Below are 25,144 nucleotides of genomic sequence, written 5' to 3' on the forward strand. Positions count from 1 at the left end.
ATCTAAACATTAAATTCTTTGTATCATTAAATACTATATTTCTATTTTTAGGTAGCTTAACATGTGTCCTTAGGGCACAAGTTAACATGAACCTAAAAGTAAAATAGAAACTAGAGATTTTAAGAATACAAGGATTTAATTTGCACCAAACACACAGAATTATGAGACTGTTTGTGGCAGTGGATTTATGTGCTTATTATTGTTTGTGATTGCCACTTTACAACATTGAAGAATGGAGAAACACTACAAATTACAAACAATAAGAGCTTAATGGCTAATAATCAACTTATCAACACCCAACAACAATAACTGATTTACTGAACATGCAGCACAAACACTTATGCACAATTCCATGACCAGGAATGGGATGGTCTCTATTTCCTAAAGTGAAAATCTACAACTTAGAGAGTCAAACTAGACTCTATCATGTTTCAGATACCATCGAGTGCATTTTTGAGATTCCCTCCGAAAAATAACATGAGGTCGCCACCATGGACCCTGCCCTCTGGCAATTGAAAGTCGAGACCTTTCTTAGAACCACTGCAGCTAGGAGCAATGCTGTTAAGGTTTCTGTCTTGTGCTGGCTTATTGGCTGACAAGAAGTTTGAATAAGATGGTGATTTCATTGACAGTGGAACTAACACCTCCTTGGGTATAAGTTGATGTTTTATGGTAGGTGTTTCCATAGAATCGTAGGAATCAGATACAACGCTGACGCCTGAAGAATTGTTGTTCTCAAAACTGCTACAGACAGTGGAAGCAGAAGGTACAAGACCACGGAAAAGCCCCGGTGCAATTAGACTTCCCTTGCTCATTTGGCTTTCTTGCAACAAGCTGCAGTGAGCAGCACAGAGGCCGCTTTTACCCCTTGCGAATTTTTCACACTTCCCATCTCCCCAATTACATCGCTTTCCTCCGCCATGAGCCTTGCAGAAATCTGTGCTCCCTTGAGCACTCTTCCCACAGCTTTCAAACTTGCACCGCTTACCCCCGCCGTGCCTAACACAACAGTCGGTACGGCCACGTGCACTCTTGGTGCAACCGGAAACAGCGCACCTTTTTCCACCACCATGAGCAACGCAAAAGTTTGTTCCTCCATGTACGCTTTTTGGACAAATACCACCACCATTGAAAAGGCAACGCTTCCCACCACCGTGTGCCTTGCACAGTGGGGTGCTTCCTTCAGCACCTTTGGTGCACCCTGCAAATGAGCAACGCTTCCCACCACCATGTGCCTTGCAATACATGGTGCTCCCTTGTGCACCCTTTGAACATTCATGGTACTGACAACGGCGTCCACCCCCGTGAGAGATGCACAGCCCAGCTTGTCCTTCAGCACTTCTGGTGCAACCTTCTATCGTACATCTCTTACCTCCTCCATGTCTAATACAAAGTCCTGACTTACCTCGTGCAGCTTTTGCGCACCCACCTGGATACCCACATCGCCTACCACCACCGTGTGCTATGCAATAATCTGTCTTCCCCTCAGCACTTTTAGTACACCCTAAGTGTTGGCACCTCTTGCCTCCACCATGGGCCTTACAATAAGCAGTACGGCTCTCAGCACCCTTGTTGCATCCCGGTTTCTGACATCTCTGTCCACCCCCATGTCCAATACAAAGGCCTGAAGCACCTCGAGCTCCCTTTGAACAGCCAAAAAATCTGCATCTCTTAGGATTGCTTGTTCGGTTCTGTGAAGTTATCCCGGTTTCCTGGGGGCCAGATGCGGTGCCAAGTGAGTGATTTGTAGCACTGGATGGTTCAGGGAACACCTGAGATTTAGTCCCAAGAATCAGTTCTTGTGTCTGCACCGAAATTTCAGCATTATCCATTCTTGGAGCTAAAAGAAGTGATGGCATATAACCACCTGATTTCTTAGCTGAGGTAGAACCCTCATCAACGACAGGTATCATTGCAAAATTATATTCTCCTGATGTCTGGCTTGAGAAGCATGAAATATTCACATCAGTCTCTGTTGAACCTGAGTACTCCATTATACTTGATGCCTCATTTGCTGCACCCGAAAGGCCAAGTTGAAGAATTGATTCACATTCAGATGGCATGCTCTGGGAAAAAAGGCTGGCCGAATTTTTCTTCTTATTAAATCCCATGTCATTGTAGTCATCACCATATGTCTTCGGGGTTGGACCCAATCCCAGAACCAATCTACAGCCATCATCAGAAGCGTTGGAAAACTTCATCCTAAGATTGCTCTCAGTACATCCATAATTAGTATTATTGGTTTCTCCAAAGCCAATACCATTCAGGCTTAATGTAGTATTACCAATCCTAAGCTCAGCATCATTAGGAAACAGTACAGCTTTCTCATTCAAATCCATTATCCAGATGTTGTGCACTACAGCTACAGAAGGTTGAAGTAGCAGAACAGTTTACCACATGCTACTACAAGATCCACATACCTACCAGGCTAGAAAAAAACATCGAGCATACAGCACCCACCACTTACAAAGCCTGATGTATCTGATCTGTCCATTTTCACTATATCCCACAAGTAAGCTTCAAAATATCTTCACTATCCAAATATATCTTATAACGTCTCTTGGGAAGAAACCTTTAATAAGACTGGTTAACACGGATGTAAAGGGTTCCCTGGAGCTTCTCGTGCTCCTTATAAATAAGTAGTCATTAAGCTTCATTTACCCTGACAAAGAAAGAAGGAAATAAGTTTTTTATGAGTTAATACTCGTTGGGAAGAAAGTTCTCTTTATATAGCACACAATGCACCTATATTAAAACTCTACAATGCCAAGACTGAGAGCAGAAAATTCTCTTTATATATAACACACGACGCACACCCATATCTCACCAAAAAGATGAGCTGAAAACCTTCCTAATTAAATAAAATGACACGTTTACATTAAAAGGGACTCAAAGGTACAAGTACAAATATAATGACACATTAAAAAGGGTTACAAAGGTACAAATATATTCTCATGAGCGAAAGCACAGGGAAAGTTCTAAACATATTGGCATGGAATTACAAATGACAAGTATCATAATGACGCGGTAATTTGTCTGAACAATCCAAGATTTTGAAGATAATTACACATGCAGATTAAGTATTGTAGTTTACAGATCTTCATCATTGTAACACCAAAAACAAGTTTTAGGCCTACTTTTGTGCTGTCTCTGGACATTAAAACTATTCCCTGAATCTTTTAGAAAGATTGGTCTATAAAGCATGACAGAACAAAGACGTCTTAACTCTTATATATAGAGGAAATGGGAAGAGACAGCTAAACATAACTGTTTGGATTTCTTTAAACAACTATTTCATACTTGCAGCTTGAATGGCGTGCATAATCCTTGGCATAATTGAAAATTAATCACCTTTGGATCTATATTCATGTTAAAAATTAGTACAACTGTTCCAATCATCTAAAAAACAAATGGTTACCCACTTTTAGTGTCAACAGTGTAATTAGAAGTAAAAGAGGAGGTTGGTCCTGGGTGTTAGTGAGAGAGTAGTTATTGATTGTTTGGACTTTGGACTTTTGAGAGAGATAGAGAAAGGGCAGGCCAAGTCTCTCCAATACCTACTGTATACTGGCTCCGTTATTGATCTCTGATCTATATCACATTGATACTAGTGCAGAGATTCATTATATTTGTTTGCAATGAAAGATTACTCTCTTGTTTCATACTCCAGTACAGATCTATTATAAACCTTACACCATATAACAATACGCTATGTTTTATATAATAGTTTAATCATGAGGGGAAAATGTTTTTCCAATGAAAAAACTTAACAAAAAATAGTAGAGTACTAAGATGTAGCTATCATTTCAGGAAGCTGAGCAAAATATGTGAATCACATCACATATGCATTCAAAACAAGATCCAAAGGTTGTTTACAAAGTATTTCGACCATGACACCTACATAAACACAGTAAAAGGTATCTAAGCACCAAACGTTAGATTTGTGAAAGGTTTTATTTAACAAATTAAAAATGAAAACTGTGAAGGGAGAAAATCTTGCATCCTTGAGAAGGTATCGTGCCTAGTCAATTAGATAGTGACACGTCGCACATAAATCAAACTTGTGACATCATATCAACATTGAAGTAAATTTCGACCTACTAGGTGCATTATTCTTTTAGCATACAAGAATCTCTTGTAAGGTCTTAAAAGAGTACCAGAAGTCGTGACGGTGACTCGTGAAGAAAAAATTTATATTTCAAAATAGGTAGTATTATGAAAGACATCTTGATTGAATTTCATTATTAGCCACAAGGTGGCATTCATTAAGAGACATGACTATGGAATTTTAAGTTGTAATCAGCAGTCTCAGCCCAAAAATATAACATTGTATTAAAATAACAAATAAGCAAGTTGATATGAAAACACCAAGCCGTATGAATGATTTAAAAGGGAAAAAACCATCAAACGATCAAATCATGAAGGACAATTTATTTGCTTCATTAGGAAAGAACGTCAAGTTGTTTTAGAAGAGTGATATATCTTTGACTTAAAACAGAACCAAGAGGGGAAAAAATCCAAGGTTCAACAAAGACAGTGATCAAAAGGAAACTGAAAAAAGAAAAAGAAAATGTGAGACGTTCTCTGACCTTCGCCAATCTGAAAGGGCAGAATCCATTCCCATTTTCTTTGTATTAAGCTCCGTTGTCATAAAGTACTTTCAGTATATAAATTTATTTGCAAAATTTCCAATAGAACCAGCTTTTCAAATATAGAAAAGAATCCTAAAGATGTTCCTGCATGAAATTTAAACATAACAACCACTTCAAGACTTAAGCAAGGAAGTAAAAATTAGATAACAGCTCTTGTCTGGAGCATAATTACCAGCGTGGGTGCGTGCGCGCGCTCGCGCACACACACACACACACACACACACACTATGCTACACTACATTCAAGAAGACTTCAACTATTGAATCAGGATAACTTCATAATCAACCCACCTGGGCTCAAATTGTGTACAAAACAAATTCACACATTGTTTTAAATCTGAGATTTATGATTATGATACTTCACAAAAATATAAGTATAGTATTGGAAAAAATGAATTTAAAAAAAACACACCAAGGTTTATGCAGAGAAAGAAAATCAATTAGCCTGCAAGATACTCACATCAGAAAACAAAACACAAAAATAAAACAATAAGACATACAATTAGATCGAAGATTATAACAGTTTCCTGAAATTCTACCATGAGAGTAAAACATAAACATAGAGTACAAATCCTCAGCAGCAAATCTAGTAAATTTAAATTCATAATCAGTAACATAGTTCAGCGCATACACTCATAACTCATTAATATATCAATCATATACAAATGAATCCACTAACTCAAAAACCATATACTAAAATCCTGAAAACTCATCAAGCCACAGTTACATATACATATATCAGCAGAACCAACCAAAAACATCACAAAGATAGCAAAAACAGTTCAAAAACCAGCTAATTCTAACTCAAATAATAAACAAAAGAAAAAACGATACAGAAAGCAACAAGAGCTAGCCATAACAAATGAACAATACGAAAACAAAGGAATCACATAGCAATTGAATTTGAGAATTAGAGAAACGCGATGTAGTAGAAAATAGAGCAGAATCATATTACCGTAGATTGTGAAAAAGCTTTATAGAAAGTGGAATTTAGTATTATTCAGATCTGAGAATCACTCTATTCCATTGACACTTGGAAGAAGACGAAGCTAAAACGCGAATTGTGAAGGAAGAAACAAAGAAAAATACACTAAGTTAGAGAGAGAAAGTGAGGGGAGAGAGAGAGAAATTAAAATGGAAATTCGTTACGTCATAAAGCCCTGTCAATAAATAAAGTAGGGGCGGCTCTGTTTGTTTCTTTGTTTTTTTTTTTTTTTAAATCAAAAGTATCACGCGCAATCATAAAGATTAATCTCCTCGAGCTAATTGAGATTTATTTAAGTGATTGACATCTCCAACAAATATTTTTTCATACGTACCGGCTATAGATCGAACCTTGGATCAAATGATTAAGGAATTCAAACATCTATCACTTATACTACACTATCTTAGATTGTTTTTTTTTATTTTCTCGTTTCTAAAAAAATGTAAAAAAGAAAATGGAGAAAAAAAATTTGAGAAATTTCTTTGGTGAGGAGAAGAAGTTTAGAAAAATATCGAGGTTTTATGGAAAGAGAAAATGACAAAAATAACCCTTTTGGCTTGAGGGATAGTACAAGCGTCACATGAGGGGGTTATGTACATGTACTACACTTTTTGCTGGAAAAGGATATTTGAGGTGGAATTCCGTGACTACCCTTGTGGTCGGCATAATGTACGGACGGAGTTAAGGGTGTTTTGGTCTTTGTATGTTTATGTCTATTCTGGGATTTTGTGTTTTGTTTTTTGTTAGTGGAAGCGGACGTTGTCGTGACTCGGTATTAAATTTTGAGGATACAATTACCTGCGGGTGACGTGGATTTATGGTGATGATTAATCTTGACCGTTTAATGTGTGTGTGTTAAGTCAATGGTTTGATGAAGGAGACGAATCTAAGAACTTGGTGTATGACGTAAGAGGAGAAAATCTGAGAGGTAGAATAATATTAATGACGCAAGAATAATCGGTTTCGGGTTAGGTATCTTAGCGTGTGATCATTATTCACATTGGTGTGTTTCTCGTTTTTGTCCCCAAACATAAGTACATTTACGAATTCGGATGTGCTTATTTTGATTTTGTGGTGAGATGAATAGAATTATGGTAAGTTAATTTTATTTTTGGACAATTAGTTACATTTTCTTAGAAAAATAAAATGAGTGTCACCACGAGTCCACAATTTACTAGAAAGAAAAGTATTACACCGTATTTATATGTGATTTGGATATAAGGTTTCTTTTATTATTACTTTATATTCTCGTGAGTATAACTTAATTGGTAATGAAATCACATTTTATATGCAGAACCAGGATTCAAACTTTGAGTCTCCCACTTATTCATCTTAAGAAATGAATTTCCAATCAATAAACTATTTGACAAAAAAAATCATTATGTTTGAGAGAGAGAATCATTATTTTGTTTTTTTGTTCAACGAGTAATGTGACAAGCTTAACTAACTAACATTACAAATTAAACTAAATTTACCAAATTGATTAACAAATTATAATTAGTTAACTTGGCAAGCAAGTAATCATACTCTAATCATGAATTAACAAACAACAGTCACCTGATTCATATTAGTGAGTGTATTCCTATAAGATTTTTCATATCATCAAACCTTGCATTCTTTAAGGGTTTAATTAATATGTACTATGTTATCTACAACTTAGTGTTGCAATATATTCAAGCTTCAGTCTTTTAAATTCGGGAAAAACACAAACCCGAACCCAAGTTCAGTCAAATCAATTTTTCCCTGCCAAAATCAGGGCGAGGTTGGCGGATATCCACAAGTATGAGTTATATTGTGTTGGAACAAGTTAACAACTTGTACAAGAACTTGGTATGAAATAAACACAATTGTTGAACTAGAGTGTGAGTGAAATTGAAAAAGTTCACATTGGTTAGGACACTCATTTTAGTAGTGTTTATATACTAGAAGGTCACTACTTGGGGTACGTCCCAAGGGGTACCCAGTTTTGTAAACGGGGCACACCATGCTGAATATCAAACACGCAACGCACCGCTGCCGCCCGGCCGGCTCGGGCTTGGTGATATATTAAATTTTTAATACTCAGAAAGAACAAATAATTATTAATTATTTTTCTCTATGTGTGTCGTTTGCAATTTCGCACATGTTTTTTGTGCGCGCGTTCTTCTCTCTCGCACAAAATTTCTTACTTCAAAAATTATTGTTTCTTGTTGTTTTAGAAAGTGGTTGTTGTTGCCACTTCGAATTGATATTCGTATATCAATATTAGACTGGTTCTTTGAACCATCGAAGATGTTTTTCTGCTCGTTTTCTACAGTGCAATAGATAACGGTATTATATTGAATTGACTGTTTTATCCTAGGGACTTCACGATTGATAGTCTACCTGTCTACCTTGCACAAATTTGGGTAGTGTCGTGAAACGTTTTTAAGAGAGCGTATCAAACCGCAACTAGATCAGTAATTTCTTCATTGCTATTTTCTAAATCGATTTTTTCAAAACCGAAAAATAACATATTATCATGCCTATGTTATCAATCAAGGAGAGAGAAAAGTAAATGTATAATGAATTCAATTGATAAGTATAGATAGTCATGTTACTACAAGTAATCAGCCCTGACAGACAAATTATATTAGGTTAAACGTTATTAAATTGTCAATTTGTTGGCTTGCCTCTTGGTGTTACTCAAAAGCAAGTCTATATACTGCATAGTGCATACTAAAATTGACAAAACAGAGTCATTTTGGATTTTTATTAACTAAAACAGTTACATGATGACAAAGCATGACTAATTGTCCCTTGACATTCATATAAGGCATTTTACGAAAACAGATTTCCTGCTGTCATTTTTGACACAGTTTTCACACTGTTTTATATAACAACCGTCCGATTAAAATCATGTGGTTGAGATCGTTTTGAGTAATTTCATAACTGATTGTCTGATCTACATTTGATGGTTGTGATTTCAAACTGTGTTAAACTTTGTGGAAATTTACTGCAGCAAATCCCTATCCGGCATTTTACCTAACAATACTCTAATTGTGGCGGTGCTGATTAGGACTTTTGTTAGTCTAATAAGCAGAAACTTAACACTACAAATTTTTGGGACTAAAATTCCTATTTTTTTTAATTTAATAGGTAATGAACTTGGAACATCTTAATTTTATAAAAATTAAAAACATATTTAGCTCGTCATAATTAGAGTATTTTAGGATCTAAATATTACAATTATTTTATTCAAACACGAGCTTAATTAATAAATTTCTTACTACATATGTATTATTATTATTTTTATATAACACTTAATATTGTCCACCTATATACTAGTAAAATAATAATATTGTCCATTTAAGTCATCATATTTTGTTACTACATAATTCATCCGTCCTAAAATATAAGTAAAAGTTGGTCAAGAAAAGTGAAAATATATTTGATCAAAATCTTTAATCAAATACATAAAGTTTTTTTGAATCATTTTTGCTTATATTTTGTGACAAATGAAGTATGTATCATTATGATTAACTATTACTCCAAAAAGGCACCGGTTAATATTTTTCTTAAGTTAATCATGTCATTTTGTTTAGTACTAATACTATTAGGCAAATGCTAACATGTGTTCTTAGGGAGGTGCATTAAATTAGATATTATCCATTTATTCCACCTTAATGATAATTAAAACATTGATTGATAATAAAAACATAAAACATGTATATATTTAATAAGATGTAATCACAAATACTTCAAGCCTTCCCAAAGCCAGTTTAGCTTACATAAAAAAAAATAAAAAATTGTTTGTTCATATAAACCAAATTTTTTGCGTAAAAACATGGAGATGTAAAATTCATGAAGTAGTAATCCTGTTTTGCTTAAACCTTTTTTTATTTAATTAAACATTTGAGTGCTTTGTATTTGATATATATTAATTTAAAATTTTATTTATAATTTAATATTTGTTTTCAACTTAAAAAAAATAAATTAAAAAGTTACTAACTATGGCATCTATGGCGCTTGTATTTACCAATTATTTTAATTAATTGAATATGGTAGGATCATAACTTTTACTCTCTTCTGTCTTTAATATAAGAAAATTTTCACTTTTTAAATACATTGAAACATTGATGTATTTAGACTATGATATGATTTAGATACATCAATGTTTCAATGTATCTAAAAAGTAGAAGTTTTCTTATATTAAAGACCGGAAAGAGTAATTATTAAAGTTGACTATATATTAGTACTTTTTTTAAAGTAAAATAAATGGATATAAGTTATTAAATACACCTTAACATGTGCCCTTTAAGAGGGCACATGTTAGCAAGACCCATATTATTATGCAAATCTCCACCTTTGTCGAGGTTTGTGGCTTTGTGCATGTCAATGTTTTTCCAACTAACACCTTTGATTTAGTATCATATACTAGGAGGGATCAATCATTAGTCATCAGTTTAATTACATTTTATGCATAACTACTACGAGTAATTGTCACTCTCATTGATTTAAGATAGTCTTATTAATTAGTTGCTTCATCGACAAATCAAAAAACATTGCAGCAGCCAGTAGTAGTACTAGTATTATTTTTAAAGCAAGTTTAGTTAAAGAATTCCAGCGATGGTATCAAAGTGTGGTCCAATTTGAAATAGTATTGATCACCTAACAGTCATCCCACTCATTAGGGGTAGTATTTTGTGGGTGTCGAGTTTAGAGATGACAAAAATGCCCGAACTTGCAAGCATTTGTGGATAAGATCTGTCGTTGGCATGAGGGGGATAGCTTAACGAATACTATTTGCGAATAAAATAAATTGATATTTTAATTACTCACATTTAATAGATACTGCAAGGGTTAACTTAAAATAAAAATGAATTCAAGTTCGTGAAAATTCCAGGTTAAAACCGGTGCAAGGCGTGTCTGGAGATTAGAAATTGGTGCATGTCCAGAATACAACAATGAATGGAGCGAAGGTGATAATCCCGATAGTTCTTTGAACCGATGCAATGATGGTTTGAATCGATGCAAGACGCGGAAGATTGGAACTCGAGAGTTCTCTGGATCGATGCATAGCCAATATGCATTGATGCATATGCGCACACATTTGATGATTTTATGTTTTGATTATGTTTCGAATTAGAGCATATTTATTCCTATTTTTACGGATTTTATTTTTCTATATATATTGAGGACTTGTAACACATAGAAAAATAAGGATTTGAGGCCAACAAAAGTGGAAGGTAAAGATGAGGGCGATTTTAATTCAACAAAAGTGTATTGAAGCATTGTATGGAGAAGCACAAATGTCGTATCTAACACCTGTAGAGAAGACCGAGATGAATGATAAGACAAATGTCATTATATTGTGTCTTGAGATAAGGTGTTGAGGGAAGTATCAAGGGAGACACCTTGGTGTCTATTTAGAGTCATTGCTACTTCAATGTAATGTGAAAATTCTATTGTTTACCCCTCCCTTATAAAAATGTTGACTTAAAATTCCTTTATTTTGCCTCTGTAATATTAGAGTAAACCAAAACTGGTATACTTTACGGATTTACCCTTGTTAAAAGAAACAAAATTCCATTTTTTGTTCGAATGAATTTGGATATGAACACCGCAATTCCAAGTTAACCACCAGGTTACACCAAAGCACCGATCGTTTTGAATTTTGATCGATCGACTCATCAAAACGAATTATTGCAGAAAGTGTTGAGTTTTGGGGCGAAAATGGTGGTTAGGATTCGACTATCACGTTTAGGTTGCAAAAACAAACCATTCTACCGTTTAATGGCCGCCGATAGCCGATCTCCAAGAGACGGAAAACACCTCGAAGTTCTCGGTTACTATAACCCCTTACCTGTTCAAGACGGTGGCAAAAGAATGGGTATCAATTTTGATCGAGTCAAGTAAGTACTAATTAATTAACACATTCATTATCACTAATTAACTAATTAATTAACTTTTTCTATGCTAATCTGGTTACTACTTTCTTTTTGTTTTAGGTATTGGCTTTCTGTTGGAGCTCAACCGTCGAATCCGGTTGAGCGTCTTTTGTTTCGAGCAGGGTTACTTCCACCACCTCCGACTGTGGCTATGGGGTGGAAAGGTGGGCCCCGCGACACTCGTCCTGTTGATGGTTTAACTGGACGTGTACGCGACAATGTCACTGCTGCAGTAACTGAAAACCATTGAAATTGTATGTTTTTTCATTGCTGAGGAATGTTATGCTGTTATATGTTTACTTGTAGTTGAAGCTATTGATTTTAATTGATAGATATTGTTGCTGTTGAATTATGTTTTGTTAATTCTAATGCAGCATTTTGAAATATTATCCTTTTTCTATGCCAATTAGTTCATATTTTGAATAATAGTGCATGTTCCTTGTATTTTATTTTGTCAATTTTTGTGTGTGCGTGTTGAGAATCAGCATATTTTGAGTTTTGCGTGGATTTTTCCGTTAATGCTTATTGGATTTGTCTGTTTAAACGATTTGTTCGGCAGAGTTATTTATTTGGAATTCTTCTTATGTAATCTAGTATATAGTAAGTTCTTGTTGATGCAATCTTGGTTTAGATTAGTTTAATCAACTTGTTTAGATCCATAGGAATTAAAATGAAATTGCACTCAATCATGTTTATGCTTGAACTTAATGAAGTGTACCCACATTGCACGCATAGGTGTGATTGGCCTAGTTGAAGTTCACGAGGGTTGAGTTGAAAACTGGTCTACTTGTTGTGGTTATAGGATTTGATTTGCCTCAGCAAGAGTAGAAAACTAGTCCAGTTAATATTTGATTGTTTATTTGAATAAGAATAGAAGCAGAGCAATTTGTTACAATTACGGAATCACCACTTAAACTTATTCCCAGTCTCCCTTTTTTAATGCAATTTATGGTTCCCTTAAATTTTTTAAGGAAACCAATGACGTAAAATGAAAGACTCGGTGCAGATGATTGCTTTAAATCATCACACCCAAAGGATGCTTCAAGTCTCCTACATGAAGCATATGCTGCCCTAAGGCAACTTTTCTGTTGCCAAGTTCATCAACCACACTCAAATCTTTACAAACATCTACTTTGAAACTAACCAGTGCTTCTGATTTTCCTGTCAAGTGTATTTTCTCGAAAGCCAACAAGTGTTTTTGGGGTGCATTGTGCACTGCAGGAGGAGTAGAGAACAAAAACACTGTTTGACTGCTGCTCATTTTCCCCTTGTTCTTGATCCTTAGATGAATATCAAAGGCCAAGTTTTGACAATGCTCGCCAGCAACATCAAGTGACTTGCATTCTGAGGAACGACAGACATGATCCTCAGCTAAAGGAACAGACACCATTTGTGGTGCTTTAACCAGTTTGTGCTCGAAAGTAGAGTAGCTTATTCCGTCTCCAAATGCGAAAACAGTTTCTCCTTTGTAAAATCTGTATGTTCTACCAGGGTAACCTGTAGCAGGATCAGGCCTCATGTTCATATTAGTCATTGGTACTTTGTCTACATATGATTGTGGATACCATGTCATGGGTAGCCTTCCACCTGAATAAAATAAAAATATTTTAAGTTGTGCAGGCCATGCTCGTATAATTAAATCCTAGCAATGTCACCAAATATATAATATATAATGAAGTGTATATGAGACCTAGTGACTTGCAGCTAATATATAAACATATATAATCGAGAATTACTGAAACCTAGTTGGGGGCAAACTGTTGTGAGTGAATCTTAATTTTGGATTGTCTGCGGTCACAATTTCCACGCATTCGTGCAGTTAGCAACTTGGAGCCATTAGTTCAAGATCGGACAACTACAATTTCAAGTTTGTTTTTGGAGCTGCTACACCAAGTTTAAAACCAGACTCGTTTGATCCAACAACTTCGAGTTACTGAATGCGTGAATGCGTGAATGCTTGAAAATTGTGACAGTAGGCAATCCAAGTGATTGGAATGATAATTGTGTGCTATGAGGAAAGTATGCCAGTGGGATTAACTTACTTGGATTATGATACCCAAAGACGACATCCGCGATGGCAGCTCCACCTGCTTCTCCAGGATAGCCAACCCACAAAATGCTTGTGATTTTATTATTAGTCTTAGCAAAGGAAACGTCCATGCCTCCTCCAGACATTATGGCAAGAATCACAGGTCCCTTGGCTGCATTTGCAACTTCAGTAACTAACTGTTGCTGCTGTCCCGGAAGAAGAATGTTGACTCTGTCACGACTCTCTGCCTCTATTGCAAGATTCGCTCCAACTACAATCACAGTTGCATCTGCAGAGGCTGCAATCTTTTTGGCATCATCTAGTGCAGCATTTGTGCATTGAACATCAGGGCAGCCGGCAGCATAGGTTGTGGGAACTAAGGCTGTTAAGCCCTGCAAAGGTGATGTATATTTGCATGGAATGCCTGCAAAGTTTTAGGAACTTGTTAAAATGTGATGTCAATGCACATAACAAAAAGTTTCATACATTTTGCCTATATAAAAGTAGTAGTGGAAAAAAAATTTATACCTTCATAGTTTCCAATCATGGTCCTAGTAGCATTGGCATTTGGACCAATAACTGCCAATGATTTAATGGCTTTGGCATTAAGAGGCAATGATCCTGGACAGTTTTTAAGCAGGACAATCCCTTGCCTTGCAGCTTCACGAGCTAGCTCCTGGTTTGCTGAAGTGCAGACATCTTTTGGACCAAGGTTTCCATAAGGTTGCTTGCTAGGATCACCATCAAAGAAACCAAGACGCATTAATGTCGCGAAATTGTTGGAGACGGCATTGTTAATAGATGCTTCATCTATAAGCCCTTGCTTGACAGCACCTTCTGTATGTTGGCCAAGAAAACTTCCACAGTTCAAATCCAATCCTGCAAAATCAAAATTTATACACAACAATGATAAATTAATAGTTGCCTTGTTTAAATTAAAAGAAGCCACACTATAAATTCAAAACAATCATCTAAATTAAATGACAATTCAATAGTTGTGCCTATGAATATGTGATTATACAGTCTTTTCAGCTGTAGTTTACCTGCTAGAATGGATTTGGCTGCAGCTTCCTCAGGAGTCTTGGTGTAGTGCTGGCTTTTGAAAAACACATCTACTGAGTCACAATCAGAAACTATGTATCTGCATAGCACATTCATATACAATAGTATTCATATTATTGTAAAGAAAAACATCAACAATAAAAAAGAATGATAAACATCATTATTCTCTCCAGTATTGAATATAAACAAAAATATCTCATGTCTAGTGGTCTAAAATGTAAAGAAATCTTATCTGATTTCACTATTAAATAATATTATTTATAAAATGCCATTCAAATAATTTATATTTTATTTTCTAACAATCTTTTTATTCTTACAGGACAACTTTCTATGAAAAGATAATTTAGAAAATACAATTTTTTTTCTTATCGAAGACTCGGTATCAGGTCCAAGGACCGACTAATTGAGTGTGAGATAAAAGTAAGATTTAAGAGGTTTGGAAATGAAAAGATACCCATTTAGTTTCCATTTGCCTCTGATAACACCTTTAAGAAGATCAGGATCAGCACAAGTCGGTTTTCCATTTACTTGATTATAGGAACACATGACACTAGCAACATTACCATCAATCACACAGCTCTTAAAAGGTGGTTGATATGTGTCATCCAAATCTTGTTGTGTTACCTAACAAAATCATCAAGCAAAACAACAAAATTAGAAACTATGAAAATTGTTCTCCACATTCTATAATCTTCAAAGACACATTAAACTAGTTTTCATTTCAACCAATGATAGATTACCACAGCATTGAAGGTGTAACGCTGAACACCTTTCCAGTCATCAACATCATAAGCTGTGTAGTGTTTGCAACAAGCTGCAACCTTAAGCTTGTTATGGTTTCCATCATCAGTTTGTTGTAGACCTTTCACATACCCTGCTGCATATTTGCTAGCAAGTAAAGGGTCTTCCCCTGGTGTTTCTTGACCTCTTCCCCATCTTGGATCCCTAAATATGTTAATGTTTGGTGACCAATATGTTAAACCAGCCAACCCTACATTGTGCATTGCTCTTGCTTCTGTTGAAACCACCTACACAAATTTTCCATAAAATACCATTTGAATGTTAAAAATACATGTTATTTACACCATTAAGTCATGGTCGCGTCAAGATCCTATATATTTGGAGTTATGGTTGCAATACGATCAAATGCATGCGATCTAAATTGTTTCCGTGTTGCAGTTCGCGGGGAATTCAAAACCATGATTTCGCGGCCTAGATTGTAGACACTTTCTTAAACCGGTATTAACACAACTACAATTATGGCTGCAGTTTATCTGCATTTTCTCGCGATATCGAAGATTTCTATATAACTGCAACTGCAATTTAAAACTTGTAAGATATGATAAGAAAAAGAAGAGTGAGAAATACATCACCTTTCCAATGGTTTGAAACAAGGAAGCATTAAAAGAAGCTGCAATGAGAATAGGCATAGGAAAACTTGTTGATCCAGGTACTACATTGGAAAAATGAGTCCCCGGACCAACGTTAGAGACTCCATGAAGTGCTTCAGACCACCATTCATATCTTGGAATACCAAGCCTACTCACATCAACAGCAGAGTTCACAAGGTTACCAATCTTCTCCTGCAATGTCAACCTACTCACAAGGTCTTTCACCCTTGCATTTACCCCCAATGACTTCTTGCAGAACCCGTAATTCGCTAATGCTGGATTCTTAGCAACATCACAGGCGAAAACCGCAGATGTTTGGCTCGAAACTCGACCACAACTCAACAAAATTGTGGCAAACAGGACTAAGAAACAGAGGAAAACAGAGACATTTGGTGCTCTGTTTTCAGCAGAGGCCATTGTGGCCTTGAGAACTAGAAAACACAAAAGAAGCTAAATGATATGCTTGTAGCTTGTTATGATGAGTCTAGTACTGAATTATACGTATCATGTTAGAATGTGAAGAAAAAATGGTTAATAACACTGCTTTTTAGTAGTCCGTGATGGGTGTATAGGTGAAAGAAGGAAAACCCTATTATATGTAGGTGCTTTTGGCAGAGAGTGAGAACATAAGAACAATATAACATAAGAAGGAATCTCTGTGGTTGTGTAGCTTACACTAGTCCGTGAAAAAACTGACGAAAAAAAGAGAGAAAATTCTATGATTTATGGAGTGTTATTTTGTTTGGAAGCTCAACTTGCAGCATATAATATACTCTATATTAGTACTATAAGATAACATTATTACATTGTGATCTATTATTTGCAATGTAGTCAGGTTCGGGATCCTACGTAGGATCGGTAGGCTGGTGGAGGGTCGTAAGGTCGGGATCGTAGCTCGATTCGTAAGAATCTACTTAAGGGTAAAATGGTAACTTCACATATATACATATACACAGAACCACAAAATAATAATAATAATACATGAACACAATAAACTTAATTAATATTTCATAAATATCATTCCAAATGTTCATAACCAATGTAGTTAGGTTCGAGATCCTACGTAGGATCGGTAGGCTGGTTGAGAATTGTAAGATCGAGATCGTAGCTGGATTCGTAAGATCCTACTAAGGGTAAAATTGTAACTTCACATATATATACATATACACATAAACACACAAAATATATAATACATAAACAAAATAAACATAATTAATTAATATTTCATAGAGATCATTCCAAATCTTCATAAATTCATAACAGAGGGTTGGAAGAAGCAACAGCAAGGTTAAAAAAACAAAATGAAAACCGAGGGGTTTCATGTAGGACAGAGGTTTGAGTGAAAGAAATGGTTGAAAGTGAGAGAGGAATGAACCAAAGTGAGAAAGGAGTGAGAACAAACATACACTAACCGCCGTCGAGGTTCACAATGACGCCGTCTAGAGCTCAGGTAAAGAAAAACCTCTGGGATCGTAAGAACCTATGACCCGGTGCGAGAACCTGACTACAGACAGGTCAAAAAAGGAACCTACATGGGTTCTAAGCTCGTTTGGCCTTCACGAGCTCGTAGGATCGTAAGAACCTAAGACCCGGTGCGAGAACCTGACTACATTGATTATTTGTAATAAAAACAATAAGATATGGGCATGTTTTCTCACTTTATTTCACATTATTTTTGTGCTTTTTATCTCTTTTCTATCATATTATTTAGGCAAAACTACTTGTATTTAAGTTCGACCCTTATTTCAGATTGGTCCTTTAGATTATTTTTTTGATACATCTCAAATTGATCTTTTATGTTACATTTTGTTTGAACCGCAAGTTATGCTCCTCTTGCATTATTATTATTATTATTATTATTTTAAGTTATACATTTTGTGACCGTCTGAACTACAACTTTTATTCCATAACTAGAGTAGAGATGCATTATTTAGGTACAATGGTTGTGACATTTTCGGAATTAGGGAATTTAGATTCAAACAAAAAGAAATGGTGTGATGGGTGAAAGGAAATGAACTAATATTACATGTCTATATTAATTATCTCAATATTAACGTTATTTTTTTTAATGAAACTTGTTAAAAGGTTAAGAGGTCGGACTCAGACTTAACATTTCTAAAGTGGACGATAGTGTGCCCTTGTTTGAATTTCAAATGGCGTTGTTTTGGTGATGTTATTGTTCTACAACATATTTTTTTGCAATTTTATACTTTTTTTTTGTCATTTGTATGTCTTATATTTATGATTGAGGGTTATAATATATTTGCTGATTACCTGTTCAAAAAATATATTTGCTGATTAAAAAAAGTGGAAGGTTTTGCAGATCCTAATATTTTCTTTGACGGGTGCAAGTCCTAATCAAAGCCTATTGGAATACAGATCATCCATTGCCTGAGATGGTAAATCACATGAGGAATGACCTATAAGTAAATATACTATACTATAGTATAGATATAGACTAGAGTGAAAACAGAGAAATGACCTATAATAAGTAAATATATAAGGAAAAATACACGACAAGTTACAGTGAAGAGTAATGTTTATTGTTGAAGAAATTGCTCATATTGCATGGGAAAGGAAAAGGGTTATCTATATGTGACTAAACTTTGTAGGGATGGATACACAGAATCTTGTGATCTTGTGATGTTTAGCTGGGGAATTCCAAATCCCAACTTGAACACGTGAGTGTTTTTAGACTGTTCCAAAACAAATGTTTAATGTTTGGTTGTGTCAACTTGTCATTTTTTTGGACAAATGCATAACAACTTGCACACTTGGAAAGTAAAAAAGGTCAATTGTTATGATTATATAATTTAGAATAATTTTGTATTTTCTCAATATGTTTAATACTCCTGCCTTTTATTTTGAGAAATGTGGACAACTAAAAGAGAAAGATCACAAATATGCAATGTTGTATTCATGAATCATTGGGGTGCTCAATGTATCAATGGATTTTAGTAGCAATTTCCTTTTCTAATCTTATTTGGCTGTAGCTTCAAATCTTCTTAAGGACGGGGAAGAAGAGAGGTGAATTTCTTTTCCTTTGTATTGTACAATGTGCTAAAATGATTTAAAAGTTTGGCTAAAAAATTATAAATATTATTTGATAATTGATGTTAATTACTGGTACTTGATTGATTATGCAGCATTATCTTTAGTTTGTGGGAGTAAACCGTAGTTTGATTTTTTCATAACGTATTTTGGAGGGATCATATGGTATTTTTTTCATATCCTATTAAGTAGCGTTATGTTTAGTTTGTGGGAGTAAACTGTAATTATGTTTAGTATCATTGAATAATTGATGTACTTTGTCTATAATATTGATGAGTTCTCATTAGTCACTATTTTTAGAGTCTTTTTAAATAAGTTTTAACATCATTTTATTAGTTTAGAGTTATTTTAAGTAAATTCTAATTTTTGGTTTATTGAGTCAATTAAGTATTTTTATCTATTAAAATAATATTTTGTGTAGTTTTTATTTTTTTAGGGTTAAAAAGAAATTTGACCAAGCTAGCCCAATGAAAAGAAGACAATATGGACTTAATATTTTGATTTGACCTAATCCAAGAAGAGATGTTCATTGCCTTATGTCATATAAAAACCATGGATATTGAAGCTGCAAGTGACGCCTTTAAAATAGACAAACATTAAACGTTAAACCATAAGTCACATCTTTTATTTTTCTATCTTTAGATCAATTACAAGGTTAAACAATTAATTTATGTCCAATTTATACAATTAATCTCTTAATCAATATGAATTTTAAAGGCTTAACTATACATTTGGTCCCTTACGTTTATTTTAGGTTTTAATTTGGTCCCTTACGTTTAAAAAGTATCAATTTGGTCCCTTATGTTTATTTTAGGTTTCAAGTTACTCATTTCCGTCAATTTTGTCACATGTGGCAGTCAATTTGCATACGTGGACTGACATGTGGCACTTGGACACGCTGACACGTGTACTGTTCAAACGGTGTTAGTGACACAACTAACGGAAAAGACTAACTTGAAACTTAAAATAAACGTAAGGGACCAAATTGATACTTTTTAAACGTAAGGGACCAAATTGAAACCTAAAATAAACGTAAGGGACCAAATGTGTAGTTAAGCCAATTTTAAATCATACATGAACATTCATCAATGCACATAAAACATTAAACAACAAATATTAACTGAATAGAAAATTGAATTAAATAAAGAGTATTAGTACAAGAACTAACCGAAACCCATAGATTTATACAATTTCATCTTCACAAATTCCAATAAAAAATAACTTAGAAACTCAAAAATAATAATAATACAAAGGCGAGTGCTAACATGGACGTGTTTGGCAAATGGTTCATCATGGACCAGGTTTTTTAAAGGTTGGATTTATTAGGTTCCATACTATTATAATACACCTTTTACACTTGATTTTTTTTCTTAATCTCTTTCAAGACATCAAATCACTTGTCATACCTCCATTAAAAAAGTCTTGCTAACCAGTGCCTCGGGGGCACTAGTTAAGGAACCAAAAGAAGAAATAAAATAAAAGTTGTGCATGAAAAACATCAAAATATAAACTTTTGTTGTATTGACTACACTATTTTCAAGGAAAACTTTCTAAATTTGAATCCTTAACAAATGTCCCTGGGGCACTATTTAGCATTTGACTTAAAAAAAAAGTAATTTCTCTTACCTTCCCATTGAAATTATTTTGACGTTTTTAAAGTTAAATTTTTTGACATAAGTTTAACTCTTTTTTTTTTACGCAGACATAAGTTTAACTTAACCGTTCAAGTGATAATTTAATTTATATTTTAATCATTATTAATAATCAGTAATAAATACCGCGGTTCGATCCCCACAATTGCGATCGGGAGGAGGATGGAACCACTTAATGTCAGAACTGACTCTCGAACCAGATTAAACTGGTGGTGTAAAAAAACAAAAAAAAATCAGTAATAAATAGATTGTTAAAAAGAAAAAATTAAGTTATGTCAAATTTATGTAAAAAAAAGTCTTATGTTACGGTGAGTTTGATAATAAAAGATTTTTTTTTTTTAAGGATGATAATAAAAGATTTTTGCTGTTAAAAAAAATGTCTTATATTATTTTGTCAATAAAAGATTTTTGTAGCTTAAAAAAAAATCAAGGGTATTGTTGGTATTATGAAAAGTCAACATCAAAACATTCGTATATATAAATCCATACATAAAAATAGGAACAAAACAATAAAAATATTATAAAAAGTTTAGTCAATAAAAAATTATGGAAAAAATATAGAAAAAATAAGATGGATATGCATAAAATTATGAATATAGAAATAGAAACATAAAAAATATTTTTCATAAAAAAAAAACCAAACAATATTATTACCAAGTTTACTAGTAACTAATAATAATAATAATAATAATAATAATAATAATAAAGTTATAATAAATTTTGGTCTTTTCGTTTTAGACCATTTGAGTCAAAATTAAAATAAAAAATGTATTGTAAATGATTTGTATGACATTTTTGAATAATTAATCAATTAATCGTTGCTTTCGTGACTCTTTCATTGAAATTTGGTTTCCTATGAGACTCTTATTACAATCTGTCTATCCGTTCGGATTTCGATCATCAAAATTATTTTTCTCATTCGTTTATCGGTCCAATTAGGTGATATTGAATGGTCGGATTGATTAAACTTGAAATCTCCAATCAAAATCGGTAGTTTCAGTATGAGACCGGTATTACAATTTTTCTATCCATTCGGGGTCCGATCATCAAAATTATTTTTCTCATCCGTTTGTCAGTCTAATTAGGTGATATTGAACGATCGGATTGATTAAATTTGAAATCTCCAATTAAAATCGATAGTTTCAGTAAAAGATGACCCTTTCGTTAAAACTAGGTTTCTGATGTAACTGTTATTACAATCTGTTTATCCATTCGGAGTCCGATCATCAAAATTATTTTTCTCATTCGTTTGTCAGTCCAATTAGGTGATATTGAACGACCGGATTGATTAAATTTGAAATCTCCAATCAAAATCGGTAGTTTGAGCCAAATTTCATGACCCTTTCATTAAAACTAGCTTTATAGTGAGACTATTTTTACGATCTATCTATACATCCGGAGTTCGATGATCAAAATTCTTTTTTTCATTTGTTTGTTAGTCCAATTTGGTGATATTGAACGGTCAGATTGATAAAATTCGAAATCTAAAGTCAAAACCAGTCGTTTTAGTCAAATTTCACGACCCTTTCATTAAAACTAGCTTTCCAATGAGACTATTATTACGATATGTCTATACATCCGGAGTCCGATGATCAAAATTCTTTTTCTCATTTGTTTGTTAGTCTAATTAGGTGATATTGAACGGTCGGATTGATAAAATTCGAAATCTTCAGTCAAGATCGGTAGTTTTAGTCAAACTTCATGACCATTTCATTAACACTAGGTTTCTTATGAGATTGTTATTACAACATTTCTATCCATTCGGAGTTCGATCATTAAAATTCTTTTTCTCATTTGTTTGATAGTCTAGTTAGGTGATATTGAACAGTTCGATTGATAGAATTCGAAATCTCGAGTAAAAATCGATAGTTTTAGTCTAACTTCATGACCCTTTTCGTTAAGACTAGGTTTACAATGAGATTGTTATTACAATCTGTCCATACATCCGGAGTCCGATGATCAAAATTCTTTTTCTCATTTGTTTGTTAGTCCAATTAGGTGATACTGAACGGTCGGATTGATAAAGTTCGAAATCTTCAGTCAAAATCGATAGTTTTAGTCAAACTTCATGACCATTTTATTAAAACTAGGTTTCCTATGAGACTGTTATTACAATCTTTCTATCCATTCGGAGTCCGATCATCAAAATTTTAGCTCAACTGACAAATAATGTCAAAATTGTTAAGTCGGACATTATGATCGAAATTTGAACCCCGACTCATTCACTTGTGTGTGTGAATTTATAATCATTTGTCATTTCATTTATCTAAAAAAATTAATTCTTTATATAATTTAATAAATATTACTAGTTAATTCCATTAATTTTATACTATACACTTTAAATTCTCATCAAATTAAGTTAGTGAGCTTATATTTTACCGGGATGAGCATTAACAAATTAAGTTAGTATTAGAAATTTCCTTAATCCTTATCCAAAAGTATATTTTTTTCTATTCATATCCAAACGACCAAAAGTGATTTATTAAAAAAAAAGTTTAACTACACATTTGGTCCCTTACGTTTATTTTAGGTTTTAATTTGGTCCCTTACGTTTAAAAAGTATCAATTTGGTCCCTTACGTTTATTTTAAGTTTCAAGTTAGTCCTTTCCGTTAGTTTTGTCACTAACACCGTTTGAATAGTACACGTGTCAGCGTGTCCAAGTGCCACGTGTCAGTCCACGTATGCAAATTGACTGCCACATGTGACAAAATTGACGGAAAGGACCAACATGAAACCTAAAATAAACATAAGGGACCAAATTGATACTTTTTAAACGTAAGGGACCAAATTGAAACCTAAAATAAACGTAAGGGACCAAATGTATAGTTAAGCAAAAAAAAACTCAAAATTCCAAACTTAACAACACTGCAAAACTTGAAGCAGATCTGAAAATGGGAAGAAGCAGATCTGAAAGTGATTTATCAAAGACTCATGGTTAGCAACAAGTGCATCTAGCATAATGGAAAAACTGAAAAATTGGGATTTTTTAATTTTTATTCTTAACAATATTAAAATAGAGAAAAAACAAAACATAAATCGTTCTAAACCTGAACTACACACTCATAAATCTTCCCTTTATATGCTATAACGAGGACCCTTTGTGTCTAGATGAGTGTCGTTGAAGAGAGGGAGTGAGGGACGGAGCACAATTGTTGAAATGAAATGATGTGGAAGATGAAGCATTTGTGGAGGTTGTGGGAGAATTTCATGTTTGGAGGAGAAAGAATGAGAGTTGGAAGAGAAAGTCCCGAAGAGAGAGAACCTCTGAGAATGCACAAAAGAGATGAATGATAGAGACAGTAAGAAAGAAATCATGTGGGGAGGGTGTATCATATTATTGTGGAACAAGATCAATCTAAAGGTAAGTATTGCTTGTCCATTCCTTGTCCACCATAGACCATTTGTCATGCCCGTCCATATTAGAATTGGTCATAATACAAATACTAAAATGAAGTAAAATTCATAGATTTAAAATCAACAAAAGATGCGAAATTCCTCTTCCTCTTGAATATGTTGCAAATCTTAATGGAGTCTACCTCCACACTTTCAGTAATAAAAGAAAATAAAACCACAAATAAGGAAATTGGAATGGATATGACGTCACTTGCATCCATGGTTCCTCCCTTCAATTTCCAGGTATTTTCCAGCGCAGTACCTCCCTCCTCTTTTTTACGTGCAGATATGACATAAGAACCTCTCTTTTTGGTTTGGGTCAAATCAAAATATTAAGCCCATATTGTCTTCTTTTCATTAGGCTAGCTTGGTCAAATTGCTTTTTAATCTTTTACTATTCACATCACACTCAACCATAAACCTATTAAGTTCAACCAAGAAAATAAAAATTATATAAAATATTATTTTAATAGAGAAAAACACTTAATTGACTCAATAAACCAAAAAATGAAATTTATTTAAAATGATTTTAAATTAAACATTAAACTAATACAATGATATTAAGACTTATTAAAAAGACTCTAAAAATAGTGACTAATGAGAATTCATCAATATTATAGACCAAGTACACCAATTATTCAATGATACTAAAAAAATATTTTTTGCTTATAAAATGGGACGGAAGGAAGAACAAAGAAAGTACATTAAGAGTTAAACAGATAATAATTTGTATTATTCGTGTGTTTCCAACAATGTCTCTTATTTTTATGCATGTTTTATAAAAAAAAATACAAAAAGAATATAGATGAAAATAAGTGAGAAACAATACAAAGAATTAATGATATTTTGATAAAGTAATATAATATTGCAAAACTTTATGCGATTATTTAAATATAACGAGTTTTTTTTAGATAGACGAAATGACGTCCGACCTAACAATTTCGACATTTCTGTCAATTGTGCTAAGATTTGTGAACAGTTAAATATATTTGTAGATATTTAAATATAACAAGTTATTT

At 33.7% G+C, this 25,144-nt stretch overlaps 3 protein-coding genes across 4 annotated transcripts; 1 reads left to right on the forward strand and 2 right to left on the reverse strand.

Moving 5' to 3' along the window:
- Positions 1-117: 117 nt before the first annotated feature.
- Positions 118-6,123, reverse strand: LOC123913583. 2 transcript variants are annotated; one of them, XM_045964369.1, is made up of 3 exons: positions 5,607-5,835; positions 4,590-4,736; positions 118-2,662 (listed from the first exon to the last, which is right to left on the reverse strand). In XM_045964369.1, the coding sequence occupies exon 3, from the start codon at positions 2,337-2,339 to the stop codon at positions 432-434; it is 1,908 nt and encodes a 635-aa protein (XP_045820325.1). In that variant the 5' UTR covers positions 2,340-2,662; positions 4,590-4,736; positions 5,607-5,835; the 3' UTR covers positions 118-431. The 2 variants fall into 2 exon arrangements, with proteins under 2 accessions (XP_045820325.1, XP_045820326.1); XM_045964370.1 differs by lacking the exon at positions 4,590-4,736 and having other exon boundaries at positions 5,607-6,123.
- Positions 6,124-11,158: 5,035 nt separating this feature from the next.
- LOC123915684 (30S ribosomal protein S16-2, chloroplastic/mitochondrial-like) lies at positions 11,159-12,029 on the forward strand. The gene is made up of 2 exons (XM_045966885.1): positions 11,159-11,509; positions 11,606-12,029. The coding sequence occupies exons 1-2, from the start codon at positions 11,331-11,333 to the stop codon at positions 11,793-11,795; spliced, it is 369 nt and encodes a 122-aa protein (XP_045822841.1). The 5' UTR covers positions 11,159-11,330; the 3' UTR covers positions 11,796-12,029.
- Positions 12,030-12,370: 341 nt separating this feature from the next.
- LOC123915683 (beta-xylosidase/alpha-L-arabinofuranosidase 2) lies at positions 12,371-16,767 on the reverse strand. The gene is made up of 7 exons (XM_045966884.1): positions 16,010-16,767; positions 15,377-15,664; positions 15,091-15,260; positions 14,618-14,715; positions 14,103-14,453; positions 13,588-13,998; positions 12,371-13,132 (listed from the first exon to the last, which is right to left on the reverse strand). The coding sequence occupies exons 1-7, from the start codon at positions 16,442-16,444 to the stop codon at positions 12,561-12,563; spliced, it is 2,325 nt and encodes a 774-aa protein (XP_045822840.1). The 5' UTR covers positions 16,445-16,767; the 3' UTR covers positions 12,371-12,560.
- Positions 16,768-25,144: the final 8,377 nt, after the last annotated feature.

This window comes from Trifolium pratense, linkage group LG3 (assembly GCF_020283565.1).
Source record: "Trifolium pratense cultivar HEN17-A07 linkage group LG3, ARS_RC_1.1, whole genome shotgun sequence".
Classification (NCBI taxonomy): domain Eukaryota; kingdom Viridiplantae; phylum Streptophyta; class Magnoliopsida; order Fabales; family Fabaceae; genus Trifolium; species Trifolium pratense.

Bases quoted from the DNA above. Each gene is read 5' to 3' on its own strand.
- LOC123915684 (XM_045966885.1), top strand. From the start codon at position 11,331: ATGGTGGTTAGGATTCGACTATCACGTTTAGGTTGCAAAAACAAACCA. The intron at 11,510-11,605 runs GTAAGTACTAAT...TTTTTGTTTTAG, and splicing joins ATCAATTTTGATCGAGTCAA to GTATTGGCTTTCTGTTGGAG.
- LOC123913583 (XM_045964370.1), bottom strand. From the start codon at position 2,339: ATGGATTTGAATGAGAAAGCTGTACTGTTTCCTAATGATGCTGAGCTT.
- LOC123915683 (XM_045966884.1), bottom strand. From the start codon at position 16,444: ATGGCCTCTGCTGAAAACAGAGCACCAAATGTCTCTGTTTTCCTCTGT. The intron at 13,999-14,102 runs GTATAAATTTTT...AAAACTTTGCAG, and splicing joins CATGATTGGAAACTATGAAG to GCATTCCATGCAAATATACA. The intron at 13,133-13,587 runs GTAAGTTAATCC...TATTTTATTCAG, and splicing joins CTTTGGGTATCATAATCCAA to GTGGAAGGCTACCCATGACA.